We start from the raw sequence: 23,564 nt of genomic DNA on the forward strand, positions 1-23,564 counted from the left end.
GCGCGAGGAAGGGCAGTTTCCACCCTATGCTTAGTCCCGAGACCCATTTTTTTCCCGCTCGTCTCACTGTCGTCTTTAGTTATCCTCCGACCACCGACTTGGTGCGGCTTCTGCACGGGACCGAGAGGCCCATTTCAAAGATGCGAACCTACAATTGAAAACAATGCCCAGGCGCACTTTTACTTTTCAGAGGCCCAGAAGAGCACATACTCATAACTAGATTGTTTCAGGTGTCTTCTTCTTTTCCTGCTGCAGCAGATCTCTGACTTGTACGACCTTGGACGTCGGCAGCAACTGAAGTCTCGAGAACCCCAATACACCAAAGACCCTTCCTCGAAAAACCAAACATGGAAGCTGAAGCTGGCAAAGGTGGGCCGCCGTCGCCTAGAAAGTATTTTGCCATGACGAGGAAACCATTCCTCAAGGCCGCTATCGCAAGCGGACTTCTTCTCAATATTCTCTTTTTGGCCAACATGTCTTACATCTTCGGATCCCTCTTCAAGAGTCCATCAAAAACCCATGCACTCAACGTTCTTCTGGTCGACTATGATGGTGGCGTTATCAGCCAAAGCGTGCGAGCCGCGTACTCGAGCCTCAAGTCCAACACATTCGTTACCATTCACGAACAACCTGCAAGCGACTTCGATGACACAGCAGCGATCGACGACGCTGTGTGCAGTGGAGACTACTGGGCGGCTCTTTATGTGGCGCCCAATGCTTCCTCCAGGCTAGCACAGGCGTTGGAGGGTGGATCGGCAGCTGGAAATTACAATGCTTCCTCAGCCTTGGGCTTAGTATGGTACGGCTCCACCTCTTATTCAGTCCCGTCCTCAAGTCTTTGTTAGACGCCGCGGTCGAATACGGGGCCTTTTTCCCTTTGGAATGAATAGCACTGACTGACCAACAAGTGAAACAGGAATGAAGTACATTATCCTGTCGTCAGTCAAGGCTACGTCTACTCCGCCATGCAGACACTCCTCGGGGCCACGAGCTCTGTCTACTACGGCATCAATGGCACGCAAGCACTATCTACTATGAATCAATCCGACCCTGCTGCCCGAGCCGCTCTATTCCGACCTATCTCTTCTACAACCAAAAATCTAACCCCGGTTAGTACCGGGTAAGCACAAGCTTCTCCTTTACGCTCCCCAGTCTGTCGTGTTATTTGGGACCCGTAGGAGGTTATTAATACGTTGAGCAGCGCCAAAGTCTTGTGGAATACGGCAACCATTCCGTTTCTCGTTATCATGCAGTTCTTTTTCGTACTTGCATTGAATGGCATCACAACCAGCTTCGACTACTACGCCAAGATTCCTACCAAGACTCTCATTCCCTTGCGCTTGGGAATTTCAGTCGTATACACCTTCATCGCGTCGTTGACAAGCACTGGCTACATCTGGGCTTTCCGGGGGGACTTCCACGTCACCGGGAGCCAGTTTGTCGAGACCTGGATGGCAATATGGCTGACGAGCCATATGAACTTCCTCTTCCTCGACGTTACTACCGCACTTGTGCCCATGGCCTTCATGTCACACGTCGTCCTCACTTGGATTATCTTGAATGTCACCAGCACGATCTTCCCCTTCGAGCTAAACGCAGGCTTCTATCGGATAGGATATGCGTGGCCATTCCACAACCTATACGAGATCCTCGTAACGATATGGACCAATGGTTGCGTGAACAGATTGTACCGCAACCTGCCAATCATTTTTGCTTGGTGGGTCCTCTTGTTTGGGGTGAGCCTCTGGGCTCGGCTGCGTCTGTGCCGCAATTCAAAGAAGCAGGCGACACTCGAGGGCCAAAAGACTCCTCAAAAGGGTGATGGTCCCGAGAAGCTTGGGAGTGCGGATTCTTCGGACTAATGTTGTGAGCTATTGTGGCCTGGAATTGTTGGATAATCACTATCACACAGGCACTTGACCTGTTCATGCGTTGCTCTTTACTTACTGCGTTCTCTGCATCAACTGGCGTTTACCATGGACGGTCCCGGCACTGGGAGAATGGACCGAATCGATACCAGGACTGAGCTGCGAAACTCGGTACCAGAAAACTGGATAGACGGGATACGAGATATCATTTTAATAGACTGATTTGTATTGATAGGCGAATTATATCGCAATCCGATCTTTACCACGCGTCTCTGCCAACCCCTCCTGTGTCACACAACAAACCAGCCCTCATACCGGTTGCATGTTCCACTCGCGATTCTCCCAAAACTGCCGAGGCGAACTGAATGTCGAAAGTTACTTGCACATTGTGTAAGCAAACATGTATTGTAGGTTGGCAATGTTATTGGATACCCACCTGTGTAATCGGCGAGGGAGAACATGTGTCCGACACCATGTTTCATCTTAAAGTTCGGACCATCCCTGCCCCTACCAGTGACGTTTGGTCTTCAACTTCTTCAGACATCATACAGTTGCAGTATTGAAGCCACTTGACAACATCTCTCCCTACGACTGACGCGTTCATTTGAAAACGCCATGGACGTAGCTGCGGAGTCGGGCAGGAACCCGTTCCTTTGGCTGTCAACTCTAATCATGGCCCTGGATCTGTCAGTCTATCATCCCGTGAACCCTTGCCCACCCATGTTCATGAGCCAGTCGGCGCATACTGACCATAATCGTAGCAATTTTCTCATCACCTTCTTCTACAACCAGTTCCGGCGCCTGCCGAAACCTGAGAAGGAGTTTGGCGGAAAGACAGTCATCGTGACAGGCGCTAATGTCGGCCTGGGCCTCGAGGCAGCGCGCCATTTCGCCCGGCTCGGCGCCGCCAAAGTCATACTAGCATGTCGCGACACTGAGAAGGGCGAGCGTGCCAAGGCCGACATCGAGCGGTCGAGGGCGAGGAGCGGCATCGTGGAGGTGTGGCCGCTGGATCTGTGCAGCTTCGAGAGCGTCAAGCAGTTTTGCCGGCGCGCGGACCAGCTGCCTCGCCTGGACGTGGTCGTCGAGAACGCGGCGGTTGCCATGGTCGGACCACAGGGGGTGCTGGCGGAGGGATATGAGAGCACGATCACGGTCAATGTTATCTCTACGTTCCTGATGGCTTTGCTGATTCTGCCGACGCTGAGGCGGACCGCGACAAAATTCAACGTTCAGCCGAATCTAGTGATTGTGTCTTCGGATGCACACTTCATGGTATGTTCTGTCCCAGTGAGAACTCGCGTCTCGCCTCTTTGCAATAGCTTACCTGCTGACTTCGGCCTCAGGCAAGTTTCAAGGAACGAACGGCACCGAAGGTATTCGAGGCCTTCAAGTCAACTACAGTGGCACCTGACAGGTATCAGACCTCGAAGCTCCTGGACGTCTTCCTTGTGCGGCAGCTGGCACAGGAGATGTCCAAGCCCACGAGCAACAACAAGGGCGTCATCCTCAACACCCTGAATCCGGGCTTCTGCCGGACAGCACTGTTCCGTGATAACAAGTTCCCTGCGTCCATTTTCCTGGCGTTCACGAGCCGACTCATCGGCCGGTCAGCTGAGGCAGGATCGAGGGTTATCGTGGACGCTGCGGCTGCTGGGCCAGAAACGCATGGCAAATGGCTGGATACCTTTGAGATCAGGGAGCCCAGTGCTTATGTGCGCAGCGAGGAAGGACAAAAGATGCAGCGGAAGCTTTACGATGAGCTGATGGAAACTCTCAACCAAGTCGAGCCGGGCATAGCGAAAAATATCTGAGAGAGGCTCAGCAGTCCATCAGATTTTGTTGGATTATTCATGTTGTAATATGATTCAGTCAAAAGTCGAGTCACATGCCAGCGTGGAAGACTAAAAACTTGTATGTCATTGTTCAGATCGTCTGGTTGACTGTTGCCTAGGTATTAGTGGGAGGGTTACAGAGTCTTCCTGTTGAACTTCGGAGTACTGAGTATTGAATGATTATGTCTTGAATCATTCTCTCAGTCAGTATGGACGGAATCTATGGGGATTACAATAATTAACCTATAGTTTTATTGGTCCGCTCGTGGTTCGCATAACTCTCATTTTCTCATTTCTGTAATATTCCTTACGAGAGGCTCCAACTGACGATGGTGATCATCATATACATGCCCATAAAGATCTCTGCAGCAGTACTGAGACTACCAAAGCATGCATGCATGCAGAAACTCCAGGAGATACCTGGGTGCACCCACAATCTCTAGTTGCCTGCTTCTTGTTGAAGTAAGTCTAGTACTTGTACGCTCCCAGTAGAACGAACTTCACGTCCGAGCACATTTTCTGACTCATCTGCAACAGATCCGAGCTTTGGAAAGCAGGTGATGATCGTCAAGATTCTGGGAAACGATTATCGGAGGTTCACAAATCTGAGCTGGTGTTTGTTACGCAGTGCCATGTGAGGGTAAACGTTCTCAGTCCAGACACCACGCAGACGTCAACACAAATTGGCTAACTGTACTCAAATACTTGGCGATATTCAAGGTACAGTGAAGAAGAGTATAGCCACATTTGGCTAGGTAGAACAAGTATCAGGGACCTAGAAGCTGACGGGATATTGTTCTTAGTCGTTTGCAATACAGCCTTGCTGCTAACGGTGAGGAATGAAGTGATAGTATAGTACACGATTCAAAAAGAGAACGGATATTCACTCAGAAGGAAACGGATGGTACACAAATACCTCTTCAATAATATTCCCCTAGCTAATCAAAGCATAACACCCACACCCAATTTACACACCTACACCTAATTCATATAAGGATTAATATTAATTAGGCTTGGGCATGTGAATTGAGTGTGGGTATGTTGGTTATGGGTATGTTGGTTATCAATTGATGGGTATGTTGGTTATCAATTGATGGGTATGTTGGTTATCAATTGATGGGTATGTTGGTTATGGTGTGTTGATTATGGGTGTGTGGGTGTGTCGGGTGTGAGTGTGCTAGGGATGTAAAGTATCTGTACATTATCCGTTTCTTTCTGTGCGAATATCTGTTCTCTTCAAAAAGTGCTCTGCTGTCTAGGTACGGGGCTCCGCTCTCATGCGAAATGAATGGAGCGCAAGGTCTGGACGGCCTCCATTGTGCTACCGTGGTGGCGTTATAAATTAGGTCCAAAGTCAACTGGTCATTGATGACTGCTCCGGCTCCTTATTTTGCCTTGCAAAGGTTTGCATGGGACCTGGGTACTCTTTGTAGGCCAAAAAAATCTCCTGCCAGCTGCAATATAGGATTGCATCAAAGCACAGTCATGGCAAACATGGCTGTGTAGTATGTGAATGGCTCTCACCAGTCTTGAGTGTGCCTGGTCTGGTGCAGTGGGGGGTCGGAGCTCACAGGCATGGGTTTGGATGCCAGGGACCAACTGACCTCAGCCCAGACAATGAGCCGTAGTGGGGTGCCTGCCTGCCGCCTCGCCACTTTGATTGTCAACCGCGAAGCGTGGACCGCGGACGGGCGCGTCTTTAGGAAGGACCATAGCAACCGTCTCTTTCCCGGCCAAACCTACCCAGATACTCTCACTGGCGTCTTGCATCTTGCCCAACCTCGTATATCCGAGGTTCAGTCTCTCTTCACCTGTACTATCTTTCTGAGCGATCTCTTTTGAGCAAACACTAATGTTTCATCCGCCACCTCCGTCCTGCGACCACATGCAGCGCCACTGAACAAGCGTTTCTGCGACTGCAACTGCGACTGGGAGAACCAGCCCCGGAGTGCGACCGCTCAGCCCGTTCTGGTCGATGCAGAACAAGTAAGTCAGCCCTCGCTATGCAGCATCTCGGGCTCAGTCGGCTGCAGCCTGGTCGCTTTGAGACAAGTGCGGCAAAAAAAGAATGCTAACAGGTCTTGTGCGACGCAGGCAACCACCCACTGCCTTCCCATCGGGGTAGTCTGCAGTCGTACGGCACGCACGCACACAAGCCAGGACAGCCGGCTGCGCATTCGTCTCACGCCGCATCCTACCAATATGGACAGAGCCTCATCCAGCTCTGCTGGGGCTACTCCGCCCGACTTGGACGGCCTCCTCGATGACTTGACAATCTCGAGAACCATCCTCGCCTCCCTCCAAGAAGGCCCCCAGGACAGCGACACCCAGAGACAGATTGCAGAAGCCAAGAAGGAGGTTGCCAGATTGCAGAAGGATATAAGCAGAGCTCGAGGCAACACTCAAGGTCCCACATTGCCCCCGCCGCCTGCTCCTCTTCCCACATTTGCTGACCTTGAGGCAGGCTCCAAGAGGGCAGCCAACCCCAACGGCGCCATGCAGCAGTGGTATCGGCAGGATGATTATGGTGGTGAGTATCATCGGCTGCTATTCAGTGCCAGGTTTATACTAAGCGGTTTCCTCAGCAGGCCCAAGTTCCTACTCGAACTCCGGAAACCTCACGCCCGCCAGCGCTTCTACGTCGGGTTCTGCCTTTGGCCAGAAGAAGCGGACCTTCGGTGCCCATCTCGATGATGACGCTTCCTCCGGCTCCCGTGTCAAGTCTCGAAGAACGACCCCGAGTCCCCAACACACCGCGATTACTACTCCGTCTGTGGGAGACGACTTCTGGGCGGACGATGCCTCGGTTATTGACCTGACTGGGTATGTTTAGAATATGGCAATAAGAGGAGGATACTTAGGCCCTTGGAATACTAGTTGACGCTCCTATAGTGACGACGCCGATATCGAGCAGCTCTTTGAGCAACAAAAAGCAGCTTTTGCGCAAGTCGAACAGGCCAAGGCAGATGAGAGATTTGCTAGATCACTCCAGAATAACCTGCAGAATGACTCTTTCTCGAATTCTTCGCCTGCGTCACCAGCACCTACTGGACCCACTGCCTTTGACAGGATCTTGAGTCGTCCTTCGCAATCATCCCAGGGCCAACCACCGCTCCCGTCTTCCCAGGACCGTGATCCATTCGGTCTGAACAATGGTTATCCAGCTGGATCGAGTCAACCGCAATCCCGCATGCCGGGGTCGTTCGACTTTGACGACGAAGAGGATTATTTTGATCCCCCGGCACACAGCCTACCTTCCCAGTCCTTCGGCGCCTACGGTGGACCGAGTTACGGATCGTCGAACGCGTCCCTGCCGACTATGGGTCCGCCGAATACTGGATTTTCGACCATGGGTGTGTCTCCTTTCTCCAGTCCCTTGCCCGGCATCAATTATGCATCAAACATCTCAGCTGCAGATTTGGCAAGGCAGGCCGCCCTTTCCCGTCACCAAGGCTACCTTCCTTCTGGCGGATATGGAACCACGGCCAATGGTGTTGGTCTGCCTGGTTTCAGTTCTGCTAACGGGTTCGCAGGTTACGCCGGTGATGTTTCCCCAATGGCATCACTGGGTAATCGACCAGGAACCCTAAATTCAGGCAACTACGCTCCCTTGCAGACCTGGGGTGCTAACGGCAATCCCTATGCAGCTGCTCCGTCGCCACAGGTTCCTTCCGGAGGTTATCTGCCCGATGTGATCAACCTGGCCAACGACATTGACTGGGTCAACGGTCTTGATGCTTTGGGCAACCCCCTGAGTGCCAACCTCAGGTCTTACTACGAAGATCTACACGATGACCCCAGAAAGACAGCCGAGGAAATCAAGGACCTTCTTGCGAACATCCGGCCCGACGAGGACATTCCTGAGGAGGACCGTATTGGTACCCCCCGAGCAGCTCAGATATGCTTTGTATGCGCATCAACAGCTTGCCCTTCAGTGGATGATGGATAGCGAGAAAGGGAAGAACCAGGGCGGCATCCTGGCTGATGATGTAGGCCCTTTCCACGCCCCCCCCCCCCCAAACACATCCCTCGCCACATCACTCTTGGGCTTGGATTCAGAACCAAATGTCACCTCTTTGATACGAGAAGAGTCAGACTTGCTAATGACGTGATAGATGGGCCTCGGGAAAACAATTTCAGCGCTTGCTCTGATGGTGAGCCGTCCGTCGTCTGATAGAATCAAGACGAACCTCATCGTGGGACCTATTGCGCTGCTGAAGCAGTGGGAAATCGAGATCAAGAAGGTACCACTCTCCACGAAAGCATGTCTTTGGGTTTGTGCTGACACATCCCCACAGAAGCTCAAGCCAAACCACCATTTAAGCGTTCTGCTGCTGCATAACAAGACTATGAGATACGAAGACATTCGCAATTACGACGTAGTCCTGACGTCGTATGGAAAGGTAGGCGCCGAGCAGAAGCGTTTTGAGAGGTGGATAGCGCAACACCCGGGAGCCAGGCCCGAACGTGATGCAGAGCTGGCCAAGAGCTGCCCGCTCCTGCACCCCAACAGCAAATTCTATCGAGTGATTCTTGACGAGGCTCAGTGCATCAAGAACGACAAGACGCTCCAGGCAAGAGGGTCGTGCTCCCTCAGAGGCACCTACCGTTGGTGTCTGACGGGTACTCCGATGATGAACGGTATCCATGAATTGTTTTCTCTCATCAAATTCCTAAAGATCAAGCCTTACCACGAGCAGAAGGAGTTCAACAAGACCTTTGGGAGCCTGACCCCCCGGACGAGCCGAGGACGTTCTGCCGGAGAATGCACCAAGACGAAAGCCATGGACGCCCTTCGTGTCCTGCTGAAGGCTATTATGCTCCGACGGATGAAGTCTTCTACGCTTGATGGGAAGCCGCTAGTCACGTTACCCCCGAAAATGGAGGAAGTCGCTCACGTCGAATTTTCAGACGACGAGCGACAGTTCTATACCGATTTGGAGTCAAAGACGAGGATCACGTTCAACAAATACCTTCGTGCGGGGACTGTCGGAAAGAACTACAGCAACATCCTCGTGTTGCTCCTGCGTCTTCGCCAGGCTTGCTGCCATCCACATCTGAATCTCGACGTCGAATACGTCGGCAACAACGAGGTCACCGAACAGGACATGAACGCGCTAGCCAAGACCCTGGCCCCTGACGTAGTAGCCCGCCTCAAAGCACAGAACGAGGAAGGTTTCAAGTGCCCCATATGCCTCGACGCGGTCATTGATCCGACAATCGTTCTACCGTGTGGACACAACACCTGTGCAGAGTGCTTCACCACCCTTGCGGAGAGGGCTGTCGACAACAACATTCGGGCCGGCGAGGAAGGTAGCACCTTCAGATGTCCGGAGTGCCGCGGAGCTGTCGATCCGAAGAGGGTTATCAACTTGACATCGTTCAAGGAAGTTCACATGCCTGAGCCAACAGCTGTGGATGAGGCTGATATCGAGACTGCCTCAGAGGGAAGTTCCACAGAAGATGACGAGTCCTCCGACTCTGACTCCGATTCTGAATCCGACTCCGACCTGGATGACTCTGACGTCGACCGCAATGGCAATTTGAAGGACTTCATTGTCGATAACGATGACGAGGAAGAGCCTGCTGAAGACAGCGATAACGACGACGATCTGTCCATCAACCGACGTGCCAACAAGGCGCCGAAGACATCCGGAAGGGGCAAGAAGCCTAAGCGCAAGTCCAAGGGCAAGAGCAAGAGCAAGAGCAAGGGCAAGTCCAAGGGCAAGGGCAAAGAAAAGAAGGAGGAAATCAAACCTCACATGCTCAAGAGCTTGCGAACCGAGGCCAGAAAGAACAAATCCGAGTACAAGAGGTACATGCATTACCTCAAGAAGAATTGGATGCCATCAGCCAAGGTATCGGAGTGCTGCAAGATTCTGCAGGACATTCGAGAGAGCGGGGACAAGACCATTGTCTTCTCTCAGTTTACCTTCTTGCTCGATCTGCTCGAGATACCCATCAAGTATGAGCTTGACCTCAGATACTGCAGATACGACGGAGGCATGTCACGTGCCCATCGGGACGCTGCTGCTCAGGATTTCCAGGACCCCAACTCCCGCACGAAGGTCATGCTGGTGTCTCTGAAGGCAGGAAACGCAGGCCTCAACCTCACAGCTGCGAACCACGTGATCATCATGGATCCCTTCTGGAACCCATACATTGAGATGCAAGCCGTGGATCGCGCCTATCGTATAGGTCAGCAGAAGCCTGTCAAGGTTCATCGCCTCCTAGTCGAAGGAACTGTCGAGGACCGTATCGCCGATCTCCAAGAGCAGAAGCGCAAATTTGTCGACGCCGCTCTCGATGAGGGTGAAAGCAAGAACCTGGGCAGACTGTCGACTCGCGACCTACAGCGCCTCTTCAACGGAGATTAGACGTACACGATGGACGGACGGACTACCTTGGCGTGGTCTCAAACCATCATATGATCGAGAGTGTTCCGGTATTTGCATGATTTTCCTTACCGGTCTTCTTTCCCAGAGAACAGTTATATCTCGATACCCATGGCCTTTCCCTTCATTTGCTTCTTTTACAGAACACTGGCAAGGGAAAAGCTGTATGCCATTTTGCTTGTGTTGTCGTTTCTCAGAGGCTCCGATGGTCAGCTAGGAGTATTTGTTCGTTTTGACGGCCTTCCGATGGTCTTCATGAGTAGGCTAGGTGCACACGGGAGGGAAAAGTCTTGTCCTCATTGTGGGTCCGGTAAAATGAGTTCAAGCATGGCGTCTAGGACTGAAAAGGGTTAAGACGGCTTCGCGCGTCTTTTGCTATGAGAACATGCTGAATTTCTCGGTATTCCTGGGTCGCTATAATAAATATCCTTTGCCACGTTGAAGCTACCTCGAGCCTGTTAATGTACGACCACTCATCTGCAATGCTTTCCGGAAATTGACAGTGACAACATGTCACTGCTACATGCTTTGTGCTCCAATCTTCTTATCGTGCCAGACTTCAGTACGTTCTTGAACCACTCATTTGATGAGCTCAAGTCATGAGTTCGTGCATTTGGGCTGAGGAAACGCTGCAATCATGGGAGATCATACACAGCATTCTGGCAGGCAGCACGCTGGAGGAACCTTGAGTAATCACCCTTGACACTTCGTGTGGTCAATCTCTGACTGCACAGATTCCCTTGGAAGATTCTCTATGAGATATCCTTCTGATGAATGACATTCACTGGTAATCCCTTCCACGTATTCAACTTCTACAGGATAACCTCCTATGGGATGTCCTCCTATGGGATAACCTGCCACAGGATAGCCTACTATCGGATAGCCTAACATGGGATAACCTAACATGGCATAACCTGCCATAAGATAACCTGTAATGGGATAACCTTCAATGAGATGATTCTCAGCAGTATACCTCCCTATGCGACAACCTCTTATGGGAGACCTTGCTGTGGGGTAAAATCCTTTAGGATATTTGCTATTAGGAAGTTTGTCATTGTGACATCCCCATAGGCAATCTTCTTGTGGAATAGCCTCCTGTGGGACAACGTTCTACACCTTGCACTACGAAATCTCATGGGCTTTTTCATCAGAGTGGGCCCGTGCAAAATCGTTGCTTAGATCTCTGGTATGGCTGATTGCGAGATTCCTCTGCAGCTAGGGGTAACTCTCACACTACCACTTGGATGTACCTGGTCGTATTGTGGCCGACTTGTTACATTGGTCGACTACCGAATTCAAAATGAGAGGCTCCACCTTGACCACAATGAACCAAAGGGTCCTCGAGTGAGATGCCCATTGAGTGCTGTGTCTGTTCATACCAAAGAAGAAGATAATCGGAACGGCGACAGGGAGACATTAAATCATGCACTCCAAGCCATGGACTTGTGAAATGAGCATGAAGCCACCAAGAAAGCATACTACGTGATGAGGCTGTGCATTGTGTCTGTCCGTCACCAATAGCCCCTTATTGCTACCATGAGACTCACCTCCACTGTCTTTGGAGTACGTATCAGGGCATCGCACGGCAATCTCGTGTCAGTTTGCAAAAGCTTGTAGCGAGGCGCAGCAGTGTTGCGTTGGCAGGGGAAACAACATTCGGTAGCTCTCCTCGTTTCATTTACCGAATTGCCTAGCACTCTTGAGCTTAGCAGATTCGGGGATGACGACCGCAGGACGAGCTGCGCGGCAGTTCCCTTGCTTGCTGGTGGTTGGCTGGATTACTTCCGGGTACCGGCATCCTGGAGACACACGCGATCCACGCCGGGGGGGGGGGCCTAGGTCCGGTGCCAAGCTCGGGACTCGTCCGGAATACCTAGTCTACCTGGAATCCGCGGCGCAGCTCAAGAGGGTCATCGCGCTCTTACGAGAAGAATCCCTTACGACGACTATAGAGTACTAGAGCCGATGCTTTATACCCAGAAGAGGTCTCTTGAGGAAGAAACGTTTGGTTCGGCCGTCGGCGATGCTTTTGGAAGTGGGTTCATGCGGATCTCTGAGCAGGGCCTTAATCTCTCGGCACGTTCCGATGTCCCCAGAAAACCCATGTTAGGATCTCTGTCCGCGTTTCAACGTTTCAAGCCGACGCCAATGAAATTGCCTCCTGTTTGTGACAACGGCCCCATGCTCGTATCTAGCGCAGTGTTTAATTTATTGCTGGCTGTGTTTCCTCTTCGCATCATTATTTCCTGCGCTGCTCTTCCCCCCCCGTTCGTCCTCGTTTGTTGGCGATCTCGTCCGCAGATCCCGCCTGTCTTTCTTTCAACCCACTATTTGATTCATTCGCTTCTCAAACGCGGGCCGGCTCCCAAGATGTACCACTCGTTGATCCTTTCATTTTCTCTCGTCCCCATCTTGGGACTGGCTTTGCCGACGACAGCGCCGTCCACAGGCACAAACACAGCGCCGACCGGCAACCTCGTCTCGGGCGGCGCGCTGCTAAACGCGACGCATGCCCCCAAAATAAACAGTCTCTCCAACAGCACACACCTATTTGATACTATCAACTACTTTCCCGACCCGGAGGTCAGTTGCTCGGGACGTAAACTCGACGACGTGAGCAGCAACTGGAGTACAGACCTTGCCACAGCGGTCACAACGACCACGACAGACGGCATATATGGGACGTGCGACGCGGACGGCTCGGAGGTTGACGGCAGCGGGAACCTGGCGTGGAAGAGTGGGGGCGTACAGGTCTACTACTGCAACCATGGATTCACGCCGAACCCCTGCTCGGTAAACGAATACTGGCGAGCCGACGATCTTATCAACGACAAATGCGGCAGCGACGGCGGCGGGTGGGTGAAAATTCCCGACTGGGGCAAGACGATCGGTCGGGATCCAACAAACTCGGACGGGAGCTTCAGGTCGGAGTGCGGTGCAAGTTTACATGGCGTCAAGGCGAACGTCGTTACAAATTCTACCAGCACTTGATCTTTCAAGATCAGTCACGGTTCGAAGCGGATGCGGATTGCGGACGACGGACGAGGATGGGGCTTAATATCCGTACTACCATTTGGGACAGGCTGAATAGCGATCCGTCAAATGACAACCGGGGCGCTCGTGCCCGATAGTCCAACGTTTTCTCTGATGTTGAGTTGCCACGTACTACTTCTGTCTGCCTGGTTTTGCCTCCATGTTTCCATCACTGAATCCAAGTCACCGCCGGTGCTGAAGACCAGACTGGTAGGCAGATATTGTTGGTAGGTCTCTCGTACGTACGATAATCGTATGGGAGGCAATCGTGTATTGGTGTTGTTCTGTTTAAGTTTTAAGAGGCTACGTACCCCGGAGGGGATAACTAAAGTAGTCTTTAAGTGCAAGGGTTATACTTGCCAATACTTATAGTTTTTCTTTTCTTTTAATAAGTATATATAATCCTTATTATAATTAGCCCTAAAATTATAATTTATTGCATATTAAGTATATATAATTTTTATTATAAGAAAGCATTGCTAAAAAGGCTTAAAATTATAACTTATAAATTTTAAAGCAAGTTTTAATAATCTTTGCTATTATATTACCCTTTAAACTTATAATTATTATTATTGCATTATCTTTTAAACATTATATTTATTATTCTTAATACTTAACTTTTAAGGTTGCTTTTTTTGCAAAGATTATTAATTTTTATATAATAGCCTTAGTTTTAAATTTCTTCTTTATAAGGAAAGTTAATGCTTATAAAGCTAATATTAAACTCTTTAATTTATATTTATTTTTATTATATACCTTTATAATATAAATATTATTATTTTTATCCTTATTTTTATTATTAAAATGCATTTAATATTACTTTAAATTAATTTTCTTTAGCTACTTTTTATCCTTTTAAAATTAAGCATTATAAGCAGCTTAATTATTTATTATTATTTTTTTTTACTTTTTATTATTCTTTTTAATTTCCTTAATAGTTATTTTTTACTTAAGTTACTTAGGCAGTAATGCATATTTCTTAATAAGTTTCTTTATATATAAACCTTATATATATTTATTAGTAATTTAATGCAAAAAGTTTTAAAGTTAAGTTAATATAATAATTTAATCCTTTAATAGCTAAATTTTTTTAATTTAATATATATAAAAAATACTTAAAATTAAAATTCCTATTAGGTTATTTATTATGGAAATTATAATAATTTAATATTTAAAATAATAATTACCTTAGTAATTCTTATTATTAAGGATGCTATATAATTTTATATTAAGAATTTTAATGCTTTTAATATAAATATATAGCTTTTTAATTATATTATTAAAAGATATTTACTTATCTTAATATTAAAAGTTATTAATAATTTAAATAATAGCTATTATAATAATGTTATTTAAGAAAAGTATCTTAGCTTAAGCTATAGTTATAATCTTTAGCTTATTAATTTTAATAATTCCTTAAGAGTTTATTTTAATAAGCAGCTTGCTCTTTTTAATGCTTAGCATAAAAGTAAAGTTAAAGGCAGTCTTTATAATCTTTATTAAGGTTTTATTAGCTTAGTTTTAATTATTTTTATTATTAATAATAATTAAATTGCTATTAATATTAAGTAAATAAGAGTTATTATTATTAATATCTTTATTAATATTTATTAAATAAGTAAGTAAATAAAAGTTATTATTATTAATATTTTTATTAATATTTATTAAATAAGCATTATTAATAATAATTTTATTATAAGAATTAATAAAATTAATAAGCTTATCTTTATCTTTATTAATTAAGGTAATTTTAGCCTTTTTTATAGCTTTAATAATAATTTTAATCTTTATTTTATTACTTAATAAGAATATAATTATAATATTTATTTTATTAATTAAAGTTATAATTATAATGTTTATCTTATTAATTAAGGTTATAGTTATAAAGCTTATTTTATTAATTAAGGTTATAATTATAATGTTTATAGGGGAATCTTAATTTTAATTAAGGGTTGTAATAAGGCTACCTTTAATGCTAGCTATATTAATAATAGCTATAATAATAATTATATTAAGTATATCCTTAATGCAGGAAGTAAATATAATATTTATTAAATAATTTTGCTTATTATTATTATCTTTATAAGGTATATTAATAAAAGTATTAAATAACTTTTATAAGTTATTATTAATATTTTTTATTATAATAAAAAAGAAAAAGATTTTATAAGAATTTAGTAATTAAAATAAATATTTATAATATAAAACTTTATAATTATTATATAATAATTATTAATTTATTCTTTAATTATAAGAAAAGTTAATAAGTTATAAATAAATTTAATAAAAATTAATTTTAACGTTATTATTAATAAATAATAGTAAAAGGTAATAATAATAATAAGGTTAATATTAAAATAATAATTATTAATAATATTAATAATTATAAGATTATTTTTATATATAATAAGGTATTAAAAAGGTTTTAATTAAAGTATAAAAAGTTAAAGTTTATATTAAGGGTTTAAGTTTAAAAGGTATAAGGTTTTATAATTAATGATAATAAAGTTAAAAAGAAAAGATATTAGCAATAAATTACTCCTTCTTTAATAAAAAGGGGCTACTTTAAGTTTCTTAACTAACTTATTTATTTATATATAAAGCTTATTATTATTAATAAGCTTTTATAATATAATATTTAGAATTAATTTTATTATTATATTAATAAGGTTATCTTTTTTATTTATTTACCTTATTTTAATAATTTCTTTTATTTTATATAATTTTTATAGTAATATAATATTAATTATAAGGTGCTTTTTCTTTATTATTCCTAGCTTTATAAGGTATTTATATAGGTTATATAAGTTTATATAAATAATTAAAGGTATATTTAATAATAAGAATTATTTTATAGCTATTTTAATTATTATAGCTAAGGAAATTTTAATATTTATTTTATTTATTATGCTATAAATTTTACTTGCTAGTATACTTTAAGTAATATATTTATACTTTATTAATAATTAATAAAAAATATTACTTATTATTATAAATTCCTTAGTTTTTTTATAAGTTTTATTTATAAGAATAATAATATATTTAAGTTAAAATATTAAGTTTTAGTTATTTATAAATAATCTGTTTATAAATATAAAAAGTTTTATTATTTTAAGATTAAGGGATATATATTTAATTTTTTATATAGCGTTATTTATTTATTATAATAATTATATATTTAAGCTCTTATAATTTCTTACCTTTAAGTTTTGCATTTATGCAGCTATTAAAAGATTATATAAAGCTTTTAATTAATAAATTAAAGCTATATATACTTTTTAAGCTCTTTATTTAAAGTATTTTTAAAGAGCATCTTTAATTATTATATTAATAAGGGTAAGTTTATTAGCCTATTCCTTTTATTAAGTAATAATTAAACTAATAATATTTATAATTATACAAGCCTTATTATAATTTATTAGGTTTTTAAGCATTAGCTTTTATTTTAATTTTCTTTATAATTTTATAGCTTTTATTTTAATCTCTTTCTTATCTTAAAAGTTTAGCATAAATAAAATTAATATATTATTTATTTATATATTTATTATTTTAAAAGGTTATATAGGCTTTATAATTATTAAGTAAAGATTATATATAAAATAATTTATCTTAAGCTTTTATTAATAATATTTTTAATATATATTAAATTAATAAATATTAGATTTTACTATATTATATAAAAGTTAAATAATATAAATAATTATGCTTAAAGAGTATTTATTTTTTAATTCCTTTAATAGCTTTGCAAGGATTATTTTACATAATTTTAACTTTGCTTAAAAGTAAGCTTAAATAATATCTTAAAGTATAAGAATTATGCCTTTCTCTTAAATTAATAAAGGGGCAAGTATAAGGATTATTTATTAGCTTATTCTTTAAATAATTAAGCTTTATATTAAAATTAATTCCTTTTTATTATTATTATAACTTTAAATAATAAATTAAGATTTCTTATAAAGTTTTATGATTTTGCTTTTTACCTTTTATATTATATAAAACTTAAAAAAATAATATTTATTATATTACTTTATTAATTATTTTTTAATTTAAAAGATACCTTTAATAATAAGGTTATTAATTTCCATTTTATTAAATTCTTTAAATAATAAGCTTAATATTATAATAACTTTATCTTATCTTAGTTTAATTACTAAGTTATAATTTTTATTTTCTTTCTTTAAGATATATAATATAATAATACAGTTTTTTATTTTTAATAATAATAATTATATAATAAATTGCATTTAAGGTTTTATAGCTAGGTTTTTTACTTATAAGAATTGCATTTCCTTATTATTATTTTAATAATATGGTTAAATAATCATTAACCTAAACATTATAACTTTATTTAGCATATTTAAGGTTATATTATAGCTATTTATAGTAATAACCTTATATAAACCCTTTTATTTTTCTTTTTCTCTTTATATGCAAACTTTACATTATAATAAATATTTTATATTAAAAATAAGTTTAACCTTAATATTTAATACATTTTATACTTATTATTTAGCTATAATTTTTTATAATATTTTTATAACCTTTAAAATAGCTTTCACTTGCTTTTATATTAATAATAATAATAGTAATTTATATAATATTTATAAATAAGCGCTAAAGATTAAAAGTATAAGGATTAGTTTATTTAGTTTAATAATATTATTAATAGCTTTTATAACTATTTATAAGATAGCATTATTATTTATGCTATTATATAATTTAATATATAGGATTTTATATATTTATTTAAGGGCTTAATAATATTTCTTAACTTTCTTAATAAATTAATATGCTTTTATAAGGATTTATTTGCATTTAATTTCTATTATTTATACCTTTAAACAGAATTCTAAGGATATAAAATTCATTCCTATATTATATTTAATAATATTTAATAATTTTTAATATATATTAATTTAAAGCATTTATAATATTTATTATACGGTTTTTATAAATATAGATTTTAAGAATTTTACTTTTTAAAAAGCAATGGCTTAGTTTATAATATAGAGAATTGGATATTTGCTTAAATATATTATATTAATTAAGATTTTATAATTAAATTTATAATTATTACATAATATAAACTTAAAATACCTAAGCGCAAGTTTATTTATTTAATAATAATAATATATCTTTTTAATCTTTGCTATTACTTATTTATTAATATTTAAATTACCGGCTTTTTTAAGCATTTAGCATAGTTAATTTATTAATAAATATTTAAAGTAATGATAAAGTCTCCTTATTTTTATTTTTAAAAGGAAATATATAGCATTAATAATTTAATTTAGGAAAAACCATAAGTAACCCTATTTTTTAAATATTAATATAATAATCACATTATTAAAGGAAACTATTTTATTTATAATATTATTATAATATACTTAAAGCCTATTTATATTTACTAAGCAAAGTAGGAATGGAGTTTATGCTTAAATAATATAAAAGTTAATATAATTAATTAAGGTGGAAATTTTTATTATATTAAGCGAATTAATAATTATTTTATTATTAAATTTAACTTTAGCTTTTCCTATAATAATTATATTAATTTAATACTTTAGGTTTTCTTATTGCAATATAAGAAATTGCTTATATTTAGCTATAAATATTAATAATGCTTTTATATTTAGCAAGATTCCTTAAAAATAAGTTTAATTATATTTATTCTTTAAGATAAATTAGCTAGCTATAATAATTATTTCTATTTAAAAGATATTATTTCTTATAATTTAATATATAAATGCTTTATTAACTAGGAAATTAATATTTATATAATAAACTTCCTTATTAGGTTTTACCTTTATAATATAAGTATTGCCGTTATAATTATTATCTTAATCTTATTTATCTTTATATTTATAAAATTTATCTTTATTATTTATCTTATATTTTTTAAATTTACTTAAAAAAGTATTAAAGTTATTATTATAACCTTTATATTTATATTATATTAAGTAGCTTTTTTTTATTAAATATTGCTTATTAGCTAAATATTTAATTAATTAATATCCCTCCTTTTTATAAATATAATATTTTTTCTTTTAAGATTATCTTCCTTCTTTTTTATAAATATCATTATTTTAAGCTTTATAATTAATGCTATAAGATCTTAGCTGCTTAAAGCTTAAATAATTTAAGTTTAATTAACTAAATCTTTAATTTCCTTAAAATGCCTAAGATTATAATTATTATTTTCTCTTTAGCTTTTAATCATTATATTTATAATTAATATAATATTAATTTAAGACTTTATTTATAATATAAATTATAATTATGCAGCTAAGCTATATTTTTATTATAAATCTTAAATTTAAAAATAACTCTTTATATAATTAAGCTAGCTTAAAAAGAATTATTTCCAGCTTAAGAACTTCTTTATAAGCTTTAATTATTATTATTTTTAAGTTATCCTCCTTAATATAATTTTAACTTAATGCTTATTAATAAAGTTATAGCTTATTAAGCATTAAATATAAAACCTTATATAAGTCTTTATTTAAGTTTTATACCCTTATCTTTATAAATATTATTATTATTTAATTTATATAATAATGCTAATAATTAAGGTTTATATTAAAATATATCTTAGTTTTAAGATATATTATTATAAATATATTAATTTAATTTATAAAATAAAGGTAATAAGCCTTAGCTTAATCTTTAAGCATTTAAGGAAAAACTATATAAAATTAACTTAGCTAAATTTTAATATAATAATAAATATTAAAAAACATCTTTATTTTATTATTTAATAAATTATATAAATCCTTAATATACTTATAAGAATTATTAAAGGTTTTTATAAATTATGCTAACTTTGCTAAATTTAAGCATTTATTAAAAATATATTATAAAGAAAGAGTTTTATATAAGTTATACTTTTTATTTAATAAAGGCATTTTTAAAGCAGCTTAAAGTTATGCTAAGTATAATATATATCTTTAATATAAGCTTTATCTTTATCTTTTTATTAATAATAATAGGCCTTGCTAGCTATATTAATTTTTAATAAATTGCATTATTAAGTTTAAGTTTTATAATTACGCGCTTAAAGCTAATAGCAGTAATAAATATTATTTTAAAGATTATCCTCTTAATAATTATTATTATTTAAAGCTTGCTTATAGCTCTTATAAGGGTTATGCTTATAATTATTATTTTTAAAGTTATATATAATATTTATTTATATTTAATTCTAGGGCTAATAGGGTATTGCAAAGCTTATTATTAATTTATTTTAATCTTTCCTTAGCTTAAGCTATAATAATTAATTATAATATTATAAGTTAATTATTATATTTTATATAAATACTTTGCATTTAAAGAAAGACTTTTAAGCATTATTAACAAGGATTTAGCAATGCTTTAAACATTGCTTATATTTATGCCATATAATCCTTATAATAAGTAACAAAAAGGTTATTATTATAAAGATTTTATTATATATAGCTTATTAAAGTACTTATTAAATAAGTAATTAAGTATTTTATTAATGCTCCTTATATAAGAGTTATAAATTATAATTTTAAGTTAATATATTTATAATAAATTAAGTTAATTAAAGTTTAAGTAAGCATTTTATTAATTATATACCCTTTAATAAAAGCTAATAGCTTCTTAGCATTATTAACCATGCTTATAAGTTTTTATAATAAATATTATAAAGAGTAAGATTAATAAAATAAAGAAATATTAATAAAATAAGTAATATTTAAAAGTAAATTAATAATAATAATTTAATAATAAGTAAGTTATAATTATTAAGAAAAAGAAGTTTTTAATTCCTTTAAGCCTTAAAAGCTAAGGCTTTTTTTTATTATTAAGTTCTTTTATATTAGCTAAAAGTATAATGCATAACTTATGCTTACTTATAATATAGCATTGCATTAGCTTTAATAATTACAATAATTATAAGTTTTATTTATTTAGCAATTATAATAATTATAAGCTTTATTTATTTAATAAAACAAAGCTTAATTAAGTTTTACTAAGTTTTAAAAAGAATTTAAAAATAGATTTATTTTTAATAAAGTTTTATATATAATAAATGCATATCTCTTAAATATAAATATATATATAAATATTATAAGGAATGCTACTTAGTTTATTTAATCTTTGCAATATTTATTTAAGGAGTTTAATAATATAAAGAGGCCTAAAGAAGTAATTATTATTATATAGCGCTTGCTAATAAAAAGAATATAATTTTTAAGTTAAGGAAATCCTTATAAGGTTGCCTTTTTTACCTTATTAATTTATAATACTTATAACTATTAATTAATATTAATAGGTTTCTTATATATATAATAATCATATAGGAGGCAATTGTGTATTGATATTGTTTTGTTTAAGTTCTGAGAGGCTACGTGCCTTGGAGGGGATAACTAAAGTAGCCTCTAAGTGCGAGGGTCGTACTTGCCAACAGATATTGACATGTATCGGCATACCTCCGCAGATGCAGATGGAACTTTGGGCTGTCCTCATCTTCGCAAATCCATTTGACCGGTAGTGCTACCCTCGAAATACGCCCTCATTCATTTCTCTCGGGTGTGAGCGGTCCGGATTGACCCAATATTTCGTCAATGCCTCCTTCGCCGAGCTGGCACTCCCGGCTTTCCACAAGCTGCAGCTCCTCCCAATCAGCCGTCAATACCGAGATCCAGTACCGGCACCCTTCCCAAGAGGGGTGAAAAGTGAATTTTTGCCGGCCTTTATCAGAAATGTGAGCCACAAGTTGTCCAATGCTCAGTGCTTTTGTTGGTACTTATGAGAACACTCGCAGTGTCTCGTCGGTATATCGTTGACGGCAAGACGCTACTTCGACCTTTGCTCTTAAACCGTCGCTGCCGTAACCGGGTGCCATGTCTAGCATGACACTTGAGGTAGGTGAGTTTTGCAGGCAAACCACCCAGTGATTTGTTGGAGGGTTGCCTTCCTCGTCTCCCTCATTCAATTCCTTCCGAAGCGCGCATAGGTGGATGCACTCCACTGGTGTCGACAACAAGTCGAGCTCAAAACTGTCAATATCCCAGTTCCCATCGAGTTGTTTTGTGTGGTCGGCAGTCTCTAAACTCATTGTCGACGCTTGGTTGTTTGTACGAAATTGGAGGAACTTGAGAAGGTTGAGCGCCAGAGTTGTCTGGCAGAAATCGTTTTCTTTTGTCTGCGGCACAAAGGTGGCCTCTAGACTTATGTAAGCGGGCATTCATTGGCTAGCCTGTGCCTGGGGTTTCCAAACGAAGATGAGATCTGTTGACTCCACTCCACCTGTAGTCTGGTCCATACGGTCGTAAGTTGATAGTAAGCTTAAGAACGACGTGGGCGTGGGTTCTTGGATTCCGTGTGTACGACAAAGATTGGGAAAAATTACCGCGATTGCCCAGGAAAAATTTGCTTTACTTTCTGGTCTGGGTACTAATGTTACACTCTCACTCTGAATCCGAAGGTGACTGAGCAACAGCAATGGAGAAACAGAACATGGCATTAAAATAGCACGATGGACGGCCTGGTTGTTTTCAGAGTGTTGAAGAAAAGTAAAACAAAGGCATTAGTTCGTGTCACTTGTACTTACTGGATCTAAAAGATTCAGATCCATTTTTAAAACAATCAAAATAAAACAGCACTAGGTTTATAGTATAGACGTCTTTACACGCCTCTGAAAATTGCGAGACTCTGTCAGTGGACGCTAACACATCACAAGTCCTAGACACAGAACCCCAACCCCTATGTACCCTCTCTATTCGAAAAGTGCCCTTCTTAATCTCACGTGCTTCCTTCCCAGATGGATGTACCCAATAGTATGACATAGCGTCGAAAGCTTCTTTTGCGTGCCCTTGAACGGTATATCCCGCACTCTCGAGGTCTGAGATAAGGATATAGTTCCAACACCTACATCCCTCCCACTCCGGGGTGAACTGGTGTTTCTGATGGCCTTTTTGGGAAACCAAGTCGACAATTTTCTGCACCGTCAGGCCGAGGCTGGTCCGAATTGTGACGCTCTTGATATTGTTTGATGTGCAGTTGTATGTCTTGGATGAAATCTCAATCTTTCCACGCAACCCGTCACTGCCATAGCCCGGGGCCATATCAAGACGGACTGATTTATGGTCTGGTGTCTCGAGGAAAGTGCACCAGTCATTTGTGGGTGGGTTGCCGTCCTCGTCGCCTTCCTTATTCTCATTGGTGTAAGCAACAACGTGGATAGTTGCAACCGCCTTCGCCAAGTCTGCCGGCTGCAGCTTATCAGTATCCCAGTTGTTATCCATCATGTGGAAAGTCTGTTCGATTGCAATGTATGTGAAATATATCTGAGACACAAAAATGAGTTAAGGACGAGATGTAGTGTTCTGTTGGCTGAATAGTAGAGGAGAACGATGGTGTCTTGTACACCCTTGAACGTCAACGTTGTGAGGACGAGGAGGTATTTA

At 38.8% G+C, this 23,564-nt stretch overlaps 5 protein-coding genes across 5 annotated transcripts; 4 read left to right on the forward strand and 1 right to left on the reverse strand.

Moving 5' to 3' along the window:
• Positions 1-347: 347 nt before the first annotated feature.
• INS49_001498 (uncharacterized protein) lies at positions 348-1,862 on the forward strand (the record flags this gene model as incomplete). Its single annotated transcript, XM_043162325.1, has 3 exons — positions 348-799; positions 917-1,109; positions 1,254-1,862. 3 exons carry the CDS (start codon positions 348-350, stop codon positions 1,860-1,862), a joined length of 1,254 nt encoding a protein of 417 aa, XP_043030831.1.
• A 621-nt stretch (positions 1,863-2,483) lies between these two features.
• Positions 2,484-3,682, forward strand: INS49_001499 (uncharacterized protein; the record flags this gene model as incomplete). Its single annotated transcript, XM_043162326.1, has 3 exons — positions 2,484-2,554; positions 2,630-3,143; positions 3,215-3,682. The coding sequence occupies 3 exons, from the start codon at positions 2,484-2,486 to the stop codon at positions 3,680-3,682; spliced, it is 1,053 nt and encodes a 350-aa protein (XP_043030832.1).
• A 2,223-nt stretch (positions 3,683-5,905) lies between these two features.
• Positions 5,906-10,080, forward strand: INS49_001500 (uncharacterized protein; the record flags this gene model as incomplete). The annotated part of the gene is made up of 5 exons (XM_043162327.1): positions 5,906-6,233; positions 6,292-6,526; positions 6,596-7,610; positions 7,819-7,947; positions 8,002-10,080. The coding sequence occupies 5 exons, from the start codon at positions 5,906-5,908 to the stop codon at positions 10,078-10,080; spliced, it is 3,786 nt and encodes a 1,261-aa protein (XP_043030833.1).
• Positions 10,081-12,468: 2,388 nt separating this feature from the next.
• INS49_001501 (uncharacterized protein) lies at positions 12,469-13,089 on the forward strand (the record flags this gene model as incomplete). The annotated part of the gene is made up of 1 exon (XM_043162328.1): positions 12,469-13,089. One exon carries the CDS (start codon positions 12,469-12,471, stop codon positions 13,087-13,089), a length of 621 nt encoding a protein of 206 aa, XP_043030834.1.
• Positions 13,090-22,782: 9,693 nt separating this feature from the next.
• INS49_001502 (uncharacterized protein) lies at positions 22,783-23,402 on the reverse strand (the record flags this gene model as incomplete). The annotated part of the gene is made up of 2 exons (XM_043162329.1): positions 22,783-22,790; positions 23,030-23,402. The coding sequence occupies 2 exons, from the start codon at positions 23,400-23,402 to the stop codon at positions 22,783-22,785; spliced, it is 381 nt and encodes a 126-aa protein (XP_043030835.1).
• Positions 23,403-23,564: the final 162 nt, after the last annotated feature.

This window comes from Diaporthe citri (genome assembly GCF_014595645.1).
Source record: "Diaporthe citri strain NFHF-8-4 chromosome Unknown scaffold_1, whole genome shotgun sequence".
NCBI lineage: Eukaryota > Fungi > Ascomycota > Sordariomycetes > Diaporthales > Diaporthaceae > Diaporthe > Diaporthe citri.